Source organism: Alnus glutinosa, chromosome 9, assembly GCF_958979055.1.
Source record: "Alnus glutinosa chromosome 9, dhAlnGlut1.1, whole genome shotgun sequence".
NCBI lineage: Eukaryota > Viridiplantae > Streptophyta > Magnoliopsida > Fagales > Betulaceae > Alnus > Alnus glutinosa.
In genome coordinates this window covers 23,296,738-23,307,983 of record NC_084894.1, presented here as the reverse complement: position 1 = coordinate 23,307,983, position 11,246 = coordinate 23,296,738, and the positions used below count along the sequence as shown (strand labels likewise).

Here is an 11,246-nt window from a genome sequence, read left to right as displayed (position 1 = left end):
GCAACACATTTGGTTATTTTTTTAATAACTTCAAAAGTATTTTGAAAAAAAATTGTAAAAGTGTCTAATTTAACGGACCAGATCCTCTCCAGTTGAGAGGAACCAGAGAGTAGAGGTGGGCACGGGCCGGATTAGATTGGATTTACATGTTTTTTACAACCCGCCCCGCATTGAACGGGTTTGAAAATGGGGATCCGCAACCCATGTAGTGAATGTCTGAATGGTCAATTCGTTGGGCCACGGGTAGCACATATTGGGGGTGGGTTCTACAGGTTTGGGTATTCCTTTTTTTTATATAAATAAATTTAAAAAAAAAAAAAAAAAAAAAAAAAAAAAAAAAAAAACTGGCCCAAAACCAGGTCGGGTGCGACTCGAAGCCTTTATTTTGGGTTGAGTTGGGTACTTCCCTTGGCAGTTGGATTTACATTCTAACACATACAATCATATATCACAACTCGCAACATACAATTGGAAATATAACTTCTCAGCAAATATCAATTATTTGAGTGCGTTAGAGGCAGAGGGCACATATATCTTCTCAGAATCTTAGCAATACATGGATTTCAGAAACATCAAGTCAACGACCCATAAAAAAGTAACATCATATTACCATTTGAGAGAGAGATAAAGATTGAAAGTCTGAAATACCTGTATTTGAAAGCCATTTGAAAGTCTGATCTTAGGTGGGGATGCGTCATCTGGTGTTTTAAGAAAGAGTCGTAGCGTTAGGTTAGGGTTTCATGAATCATGGTTTTGGCCTTTTGGGAATTGGGGGAAAAAAATGAGATTCTGAATCATCTGGTGCTAATATGCGGGATGTGGGCCATGCAGGATGTGGTTGTGCCTTGCTTAAAATTGACCTCGGGGCGGGGGAGAGTTTACGGATTGGAAAAACTCCATTTTCGCAATCCACCCTGTAAGGCACGGATTAGTAATCCTTCAATCCGCATACTTTTAATTCACACAATATCCGTGAATTTGCGGGTGCGGGTACGGGAGGGGCGGGGCGGGGCAGATGCCCCTGTGTATAAAGGACCGGTTCCTCTCCAGTTAAAAATCAACTGGAAAGGATCCTGATGCCTAATTTAACACACGATAGTAGTATGCGAGGTTTCAATGCCACTTCTTAAAATTTAGAGGCGTAATTGAAAAACAAGTAATAGTATGGAGGCTAAAGTGTATTTTCACCGTGCACACACATGCAATAAGAATATTATATTTTAAGGAGAGCTAACAAAGTCAAAGTTGCATCAGTAAACTTAGCTACCCATCGTAACAGCAGCACAAGGAATTTTTATTTTTTTAACCGTTTGAGCTTTAACTGTAACCCAACAATTATGCTCAAGTTTTTGAATGACAGAATTTTATACAAGCAAAGGTGCCAACTATCTTCAGCTCATAAAGTCGCTTTGTCTAGTGCTATTGGGATAGAGGATCCCACCTTCATCGACTATACCCTTGTTGAATCTTCCTGCTCGATGAATAACATTATTGAATAGAGCAAAATTCGGATTATTAGTAATTCGGACAATAAGTGTGAAAAAGTATTTCTAGAGTCCACCTATCCAAACAAATCTCGGACATAATCCACCTGTTCAGACAAATGAGCCCATAGTATGGTAACAATTCATGCACTGGGAAAAGAAGGGTTCCTTGGAAAGGTGGACAGAAACTGAACTTATCAATTGGTAAGGATTATGAGATGGTGACACAACATAAACATGTCAACAAACAACAGAGATTCCAATATCACACCAAAAAAAACGCTCCATCAATTAACTGCAGAACTCAACAAGCAAACATAGAATGAGAATACCTCATTCGGCAGACAAGTTACCATAGTGCCATGGGTGGAATTCAATTGATCTAACATCAACCTCATCGACGCTATTTGAGCTATCTAAAGCAGCCCGGTGTACTGTGTATTTACCATTGTATTGATAGACTTCCAAATCGTCCCAAGGTGTAGGTGTAACTTCACCAGTTAAATCAAACCATCTTGGTGCAAAGTTATGTCCCTTTGCCTCTCGGTTTCTCTTTTCAGCTCGCTGCCTCTCCTCCAAACTGAAAGAAGAGACAAACTTACAATGTAAACACCTTAAGTTGAAGAATCAACCTCATGAAATCTACTTTTTCTGATAGAAATTTTGTGAGAAGTAACGGAAATTTCTATTTAAGTATATTGCAAGAACTGTTGTATACTTGTAATCATTCTTTCTTTCTTTTTGATAAGTAATTGCGATTTATAAAAAGCGCAGAGGGGCGCAACCCTTATACACGGGAAGTATACAAGAGAACCCTTAAAAGAGACGAACAGATAATACTTTTAAAAAATCTACATAAGTAAAAACATTCAAACTATGATGGGATGCTATCCAAATATATTACGTATTGAGCAACCGCTTCCATAGCTCCATCATAGATGTCTCTACATCTTCAAAAAGCCGCGCATTTCGCTCCCTCCAAATATACCACAATAAGCACAGAGGAGCTAACCGCCAAGCTTCTTTAGTACGACCATACCCTATCGCCGGCCCCCAACTATTCAACAACTCCAATACCGATCGTGGCATAACCCACTCTACCCCAAATGAAGTAAAAATGTAGCTCCAAAGATCCCGTGTGATTTCGCAGTAAAGCAACAAATGATCAATAGACTCCCCACTCTTCTTGTACAAACAACACCATTCAATCACTATAACATTTCTCTTACGCAAGTTATCATGTATCAATATTTTGCCCAAAGCAGCTGACTAAACGAAGAAAGCCACCATTGTTGAAGCCTTAACACGCCATATATTCTTCCAGGGAAAAGAGGGAAAAGATGGGTCATCTTTCCTAATAAGCTCTCTATAGAAGAATCTCACCTCAAATAAACCTTTTTTAGAGAGATTCCACACTAACCTGTCGCCCTCTCCATGTCGAGCCGAAACGGAGTATAGACGATCGAAGAAAGAAATGACCATATCCATCTCCCAATCCTGGATTTGACGCGCAAAAAGAACATCCCACTGAATTACACCATTATGAACAGCCAAATTATCCACCACCCTCGCATCTTTGTTCCTCACTATACTAAAAAGAGCTGGAAACCATTGTTTCAATGGTCTATCCCCACACCACCAATCATGCCAAAAACTAATGTGTGATCTATTCCCCACTTCAAAACGAACAAAATTGCGAAACTTCTCCCACCCCCTCTTAATATGTTTCCATACACCCACTCCAAAAAAACCCGACACCTCTTTCGAGTACCACCCACCCTTTAGGCTCTCAAATTTGGCATCAATCACCAATCGCCATAAAGCCTCTCTCTCCCTACCATATCTCCATAACCACTTTCCCAGAAGTGCTCGATTGAACTGGATGAAATTGTGAGCTCCCAATCCTCCTGCATGCAAAAGAGTACAAATCTTGTTCCAATTTACTAGATGAAATTTGGCCTCATCACCAATGCCACCCCAAAGAAAATCCTTTTGAATTTTACCAAGATGATTAGCCACCTTCATTGGAATAGGAAACAAAGATAAGTAATACGTAGGAATATTGGAGAGCGTACTATTAATAAGAGTCAACCAGGCCCCCTTCGACAAATACATTCGCTTCCATCCCGCCAACCTCCTTTCCATTTTTTCAATAACACCATTCCAAATAGAGGTGGACTTGTAAGAGGCACCCAAAGGCAAACCCAAGTAAGTCATAGTCAAAGACGCAACCCGACATCCAAGAAGATTAGCCAACCCCTCGACATCCTTTATTTCACCAATAGGAACAATTTCTGATTTTCCTAAGTTAATTCTCAAGCCAGAAGCTGCCTCAAAGCATAAGAAGATACATCTCAAATGTCGAATTTGTTCTTCTTGAGCACCACAAAAGATCAATGTGTCATCAGCAAACAGAAGGTGATTCACAACTAAGGCCTCGGAATCCCTGGAGCCCACTGAAAACCTTGTCAAATTGCCTTGATCCAATGCGGCAGTCAACATCTGACTCAAAGCCTCCATAACCACCACAAACAACAAAGGAGAAAGAGGATCTCCTTGTTGCAACCCACGAGAACTATTAAAAAAACCCGACGGGGTTCCATTTACAAGAATAGAGAATCTCACCGTAGAAATACAAAAACGTATCCAATCCCTCCATTTTTTCCCCAATCCACATCTCTGCAACAAATAAAGCAAGAAATCCCAGTTCACATGATCATATGCCTTCTCCAGATCTAGCTTGCACTGGAGTCCTGGGTCCCCCGATCGAATCTCACTATCCACACACTCATTAGCAATAAGCACAGAATTACCGCAAATAAACGCATTCTGAGAGTTGGAGATAATCTTGCCCAAAACATATTTAAATCTATTCGCAAGGACCTTGGATATAATCTTGTAAATAACAACATTAATTGGAGACAGGTTTATTCTGATGTGGTACAATATTACTTGAATCACAATGAAAACCCAAAAAACTCATAATTTTAAAATTTAAAAAAAAAAAAAAAAAAAAAAAAAAAAAAAAAAAAAAATGAAATTTAACAAAAGAAATGAATTTATGTAAGAATCAATTAGAAAATATCTATTACTGATTTTATTTCCTCCAGGAAACTTAAAGCAATAACAAATAGATTTGTGTTTTTTTTTTTTGGAGAGAGAGAGAGACCTGCTCTTTTCTGCACCAGCTTTGGATAGGTCGCCCCTCTCAAGTGCATATCTATCAGGGCGCAAGCGAGAATCTGATGCCAATAACTTCCTAGGAGCAGTGTCAAAGCTGTTTATTTTATGTGCAAAATATGTGCATTGAAATTTGTCTTTCTCTGGAACATCAGCGAGATGCCAAACCTGCAGAGAGAAAAGCAACAGGGCAACTGCCAATGATAAGAAGTCTGGGAACTAAAGGTTTTTAACCAGCTCTAATATCAGCAGAGCCCAAATAAGAAACTAACCAGTCATTTAGAAGAACGTATATAACCAATGCAGATTTATATGAGCACCCGCAACCAATTCACAGTCCTCATTATCTAAAGTCAACTTCATCAAAGGTGCCAGCTAGTTCAATTTGTAAAGTCACACGGAGTTTTACAAGGAGACCTGGGATTAAATCCCATTTTACCAAAATGTACAATTTTTTTCAGACTTAAGATGAGAGAGGCTCCCCCCTATTCTGTGGAGTTAGTTCAATTTTTTTCAGCAGTTGACTTCTTTCAACACTTTTTAGGTATTAAGCAATCAATGCTCCTTTCGCCCAATAATAAGTTGCAAAATTGCCACTGACTTCTGTCCCTTAATGGTGGAGCCCACTACAAAAAATCAAATATTCAAAAATCTAAGTTTTCTTTTATCCCTGCCTTAAAATTTGTGAATTCTAGGAAAACTTCAAAAGCATGAATGATATAAGGGCAAAGCATAAATGATATATGGGCAAACTTGAAAAAACATAACAAAACTTAGAAACTTCAAAGCATTAAATCCCCGTACTTAAATGTGTGTGTGTGTGTTGTGTGTTTGTAAACTAGACACCCATTATAGGACAGAGCGTAAACATCTTTATTTTGTCATGAGCCACGAGCAGATGCCTGTAACAAAGACCATCCCTCACTGAAATGATTGCTGGATGCATGTTTAAAGTGCACCCAAAAAAAAACTTTTCCTAAGATGATTATTCAATAACTTTCCAAGCTAATATAACTTGGATTCGTCCCAACACTACTCAAATCATTCAGACTAGAAGATTTCCAGCTAAAACATTACCAGAATAAAAAAAAAAAAAATTTGATAAGTAAACAAGAAACAAGAATAAAATATTCAAGGCATTGAAAGTAGAGTAATCATCATCCTCTTGTAGCATTTGTCCGTATCAAAGGAAGAGGCAGAAGTCTAAAAGAACAAGACTTCCTAAATAAGTTTATGAGTCAGAAAGAACTCGTAAGCTCTTTCTCAGTTGGATTTATCTTATAGTTAAGTAATAAATCTTGCATTTCAGTCTTTATAAGCTACATAACAAATTAGACTGTCCTTTTGCAGCATTAGCATGAAAGCACACGTTCCACACAGTGAGCAACTGAGCCAATTGATGTCCAGAGAACATTAAAAATTATTCTTACCATAAATATATGTGTGCGTGTGGGAACTTTGGATCATAACATCTGCAGAAATTTAAGCTCTTGCTTCCACTCCCACTTTCACTCTTGCTCAATGCTCTAATATCCTAATGTTAGCATTGTTCAGCTACTTATACTTTATGTGCGTCTATCCCACCATTAAGTCAATATCTAAAGCATTTCACAAACTGAAAGTAGACATAATAAAAGCAGAATCCAAGAAAAATAACCTCTTTCAGTTCTGTGCCTGGAAGAGGCTCCCCTTCCATGTCACACGGTTGATAACTTATTGACTCATTCCATTTCCCAGTCATCAATATTTTAGGTTCCTCAGCAGCATTATACACGTATCCATCCACTTCATAGCGACCAGCTCTGCAACATAGACAACTTTTAATTGGACAGGACTAGAAGGAAGCAAGGGGAGTACAACTAGACATAACACAATTGCTGTGATGATTTTCTTTTTGGATATGTACTAAAAACAAGGAAAACCAGAACAACAATAAAGGAGTATAACCTCACCCCCCCCCCCCCCCCCCCCCCAAAAAAAAAAAAAAAATCTAGTTGACTAGAAGACTAATCGCAAGCAGCAGATCCTAGACACAAACTACGGGACTAACGGAAACTACATCGCCAAAAGCTTAGGATACGTCCCAGCAATCCAACCAAAAACTATACACTCCAATACAGCCCAGGACCTGGGGAACAAAACAAAAGGAGACCTACTCTAATGATTAAAAACATTTGTTGTAATGGTTGCTACAACTAATTCGGCAGCCTGCCAGGCGCGTGGGGTGGGGGGGTGTTAAATTGAGTGAGTGGAACAATTCAATTTATTGTAGGGATCTGCTACTGTACTCTACCTTGTATAGATTTAACAGAATGTAACAAGTAACAAAATTAAGAGAAAACAAGAACCAGAGAAATCCAAACACATTTCCAATAAGACCATCTTCATCTCAATTAATCCCAAGTCAAAGGTTCCATTGGCCACCAACTTGACTGAATTATAGATCAATTAGAACACTCAAAAATCAAATATACGAATATATGTGCAATTCAAAAAATATAAAAATCAAAAGAGATATGTGGAGACAGTGGAGTACCCAAACCAGCCACATGGCTGAAAGTATAGAACGGCTTTGTCTCCTGTAGTCAAATTTGTCATAATCATCTCCCCTGGTGAATCTACCCAAGTACGGCCAAAAATCAGGTTATTAACCTTTGTAGGAGGTGGCACCAAATCTAAGACCACACCATCTCTTTTAAGAGACACACGTGTTCTGCAAACAATATAGGTGCATTAACATATAAAGGGTTGTCATCCTGAGCAAAATGAATAATAAAATAATGGTAAACAGAATCTATTTTTCTTGTTTTTGGGTAAATATGATAAACAGATTTTTGGGAGAAAGCCAACCATATAGAACCATTGAAATACGAAGGCCCAAATATATAAAGACTCTGGAGAGATTGTCTAATCTTTAAAAAAGACTACAGCAACCTACAGTCAGTTTTTTTTTTTTTTTTTCAGAGCAGGGCATAATAGATTAGGTTGGAGAAAAATAGTGTTGTACATAGCCTCAATCTACCATAGAGGAAGATATTCAAGCCATGTGTTAGATAAGAAGGGACTAGCATGGGAAAAGCAAACAAACAAAAAAGCAACAGGTGATAATAACTAAATGCAGTAACCAGCTGATATAAACAATAATGGTGACTGCAAAATTAAATGACATAAAGAATTTAGAACAAAATATAACTGGAGAACATCAAAACAAGTATTACCTTCCAACAGGGTAAACATCGACAGAATTTCCTAAAAATTTAGTTTTCAACTTTGACGTCACATCATAAGTAAAATGCTCGTTTTCAGCATGCCCAGCACTCATTGGGGGATGATGACTCACCTGAAATGGAAAATATATGGTCAAACATTCATAATATGGACAACATAACATAGCAAACTGGAGAACAAGATTTTTTTGGGAAATTATTTCATGGCCCTCTCGTGCTTTATCACTTTTTGTCATTGAGACCCTACTTTTCAATTTAATAAATTTGATACCTGTGCTTTGTACATTTATAAATTGAGACCTCTATTAGATTTTCTGACAAATTATTGATGGAAGGCTGCTTATGTGGACCCCACATTGTCTGAAGCATCATCTGATTAATTACAGAAAAAAAAAAACCAAACCATGGAAGACCTCCATGGCCACAATTGGCAGTGGAGGTCCATGGCTTCCACAGCCACAGAGGCCCATTGGCATGACCGTGGAGGTCTGGCCCTGAAGACCACGACTGTGACCTTCCACGGTCGTGGCGATGGAGGTCCATGGCCAGAGTCATGAAAGGCCACAACCATTGAGGTCCATGGAGGGCCATTGCTAGTTGTGGCCATAGAGGCCAAGGACCTCCATGGACACCATGCTGTGGAGGTCCTCCATGGTCCTTTTTTCCTTTAATTAATTAGACGACATGTCAGACAATGTGGGGGGAGGTGTTAAGAAACTAGATGAAAAAGAAAGAGAGAAAACTTGAACAATAATGTTTCTTACAACTCACCTGCTCTGCTATAAATGTAATCCCTCCATGATTGCTCATTTCATAAGTCTCCCCAAGAATAGGATTAAAAGGCTTCCAGGTTCGTTGATAGGCATAGTAGACAGATATAGCCCATGATGCTGCAATCAGAGGCATACACTCTGTCCATCATCAGGCAATACTTTGCACACACCATGTGAAAATTCAGTGTGAAAGAATACTCACTGGCATAGACCAACCGCATATAAGGATCCTCGCATTTGTCTGCCCAATCCAACAAGTAGGAGTACTCCATTAACTATCACAGCCATTGCACAATCCATAAAATTACACAATATAAGAAGTATAAAAACTAACAGAAGCATTCTGGAAACAGCACAAACCTCTGCCATTTTCTGAAGCATAGTCATTGGCTCAAAGATAAGAACAGGAAGTGTGACCATTGATGTGACGTCCGAGCCTATATATTTGTGCATCATTTTCCAGTAACCGTCTCTTTCCTTTGAAGCAAAACAACCAACTCAAAATATCAACATTATAAGAGACACAGAATAACTATGCCAACAAAAGAAAATAGTTTCACATCTCAACTTAGTATAAATAACACAAAAGATAAGAAAAAATCAGTGAGCAAAACCTTTGCCAAAAACGTCAAACATTAAATATCTCTGATAAATAATTGCGCAATATAGACAAATTTGCTTGATCAAAAGATATTAATCGATCGTAATAGAAACAAATGCTACCACCCAGCAAAAGAAATACATTCTTATTCTTACTAGCAGTCTGAATGTCAACGTAACTGGAAACCGACAGCCATAAAAAAGTTTTAAAAAAAAAAAATGCAGGGAAACAAATCCACCAAAGGAACCCACTTAACATGAGAGAACAGAAAGTTGGAGTAGACAAGAGAAAAAGAACACCTCCTGTTTCCATCTTCCTCTCTGAGCTTCTTCCACTGCATCTTCTTTGCCTCCGTCTGGATTTATCACTTCCACCCCTTCATAACCAAGCAACCTAAAAGCAAAAGCAGATAAATACAAATGAGCCAGGTTCTTGAAATGCTCACTCCTAAATAAGCATATAATGAAAGATCCGGCACATAATTTTCGTTCATAATACCACCTTAATGAAGTAGCAGTACTCATAATCAATAGGCCACAAGCCCTCACATGAAAACAACATGATAACCAAAGTGGGACTCATGCCAAACCCATTTCTCTATTCCAACCCTAAATTTAACAAATGCCCAGATTCAGCTTCATGGGACTCATCTCAAAATTCATGTCTGTTTCAACACTAAATTTGCCAAACCCCAAACCATTTTTTTGATGAACAACAGAAGTAACTCTAACTTTACACCCACATTCAGCTTACTTGCCAAAATCAAGTAAAAGATCATGGCCTTCAATTGCCTCACAAGCATACTGTTAGGGAGAGAATCACCAAGGGAGACCAATAAGAGTAAGTTAATATACATATTAGGACACCACTTCTAGCTCAAAAGCCTAAGCTAATGGGCCTGAGTCCACTAATGTATATTAACTACTCTCTTTCTTTATACTTTACCAGTGCGGAACACAAACCTCACAAGTGCAGTCACAACAAATCTCCCACTCACTTGTGAGTCTCTTTTACATTGACGCAACTCTCCCCTCGTGTGAGTTCTTTACACGAGTGTCACACGTACTCCAAGAGCAGAGCCAAACTCTTTTTTCGGAGTCAAACCAAATGCGTCAAACCAAGACACCCGTATCAGCCGCAGAAGCTAACCATGGCTTTCATACCAATTACGGAGACACTTCTAGCCAAAAGCCTAAGCTAATGAGCTTAGGTCCACCAATATATATATTAAGTTATTAATCACACTCTTAGACTCTTTCTTTATAATTCATCAATATAGGACACAAATCTTAGAAGCACACTCACAACATACAAACCGAAACAGAGATGAGTTGTAGATATGCAAATATATATATATATATAGTATTATAATTGAACATAATTACGAAGAAATGTAAGTACCCGTTGACGGATCGGTGCATGGCGTTGCCGAACATGGACAAGCCAGAAGTCATGGCGGCGAAGAGGCCCTTACTCTGGTTCTTCTTAGGGCTACCCATCTCTCTCCAATCCAAGCTCTAATTCGAAGATCCGAAAAGGCCTACAGAGGATCGGACGAAGAGAGAAAGAGAGTGGTGAGGAAGAGCTAAAAATATAGGATCTGTGATTTCAGAGAACAGCGAGGACGGAAGGTGGAATTCGCTGGCTGTTTTAGCCGTGCGTTCGAGTCTCTCAACTCTCAATGCAACACACGCTACTTAAAAGAGCGGGTTTCGGCAGGAAATGTTTTAAAATGGGCATGTGGGGTTTCGGCGTTTGTGTGCTGTGCTGTGCTGTGCTGTGCTGTTCTCGATGCTGCATGGCATGTTTGCAGTCGCAGCTAGTGAGCTGAGCTTCTGAACTTGATCCGGCCTCAATAAGGCCCATGGCTTAATCAAACATTTTCTCCCTTTCTAAACACTAATTTCACGTCTTTTTTTTTAAAAAAAAATATATATATATATATATTTATCTTAGTTACTTAAAATAAAAATAGATGTTA

The 11,246-nt window shown here is 38.7% G+C and overlaps 1 protein-coding gene across 3 annotated transcripts; it reads right to left on the bottom strand.

The window, feature by feature from the left end:
* Nucleotides 1-1,236: 1,236 nt before the first annotated feature.
* On the bottom strand, nt 1,237-11,045 carry LOC133877807 (oxysterol-binding protein-related protein 3C). 3 transcript variants are annotated; one of them, XM_062316226.1, is made up of 11 exons: nt 10,667-11,041; nt 9,565-9,658; nt 9,025-9,141; nt 8,867-8,939; nt 8,663-8,781; nt 7,883-8,004; nt 7,201-7,377; nt 6,322-6,466; nt 4,654-4,832; nt 1,817-2,064; nt 1,237-1,471 (listed from the first exon to the last, which is right to left on the bottom strand). In XM_062316226.1, the coding sequence occupies exons 1-10, from the start codon at nt 10,762-10,764 to the stop codon at nt 1,818-1,820; spliced, it is 1,371 nt and encodes a 456-aa protein (XP_062172210.1). In that variant the 5' UTR covers nt 10,765-11,041; the 3' UTR covers nt 1,237-1,471; nt 1,817. The 3 variants fall into 3 exon arrangements, 2 of the variants coding, with proteins under 2 accessions (XP_062172210.1, XP_062172209.1); XM_062316225.1 differs by having other exon boundaries at nt 1,237-2,064; XR_009901779.1 differs by lacking the exons at nt 1,237-1,471; nt 1,817-2,064 and adding an exon at nt 4,937-5,290 and having other exon boundaries at nt 4,695-4,832; nt 10,667-11,045.
* Nucleotides 11,046-11,246: the final 201 nt, after the last annotated feature.

Excerpts from the sequence above, each read along its gene's own strand:
- LOC133877807 (XM_062316225.1), bottom strand. The coding sequence starts at position 10,764 with ATGGGTAGCCCTAAGAAGAACCAGAGTAAGGGCCTCTTCGCCGCCATG. Across the intron at positions 9,659-10,666 it reads ATGCACCGATCCGTCAACGG|GTTGCTTGGTTATGAAGGGG; the intron begins GTACTTACATTT and ends TTTTGCTTTTAG. Across the intron at positions 9,142-9,564 it reads GAGGAAGATGGAAACAGGAG|GAAAGAGACGGTTACTGGAA; the intron begins GTGTTCTTTTTC and ends TTTGCTTCAAAG.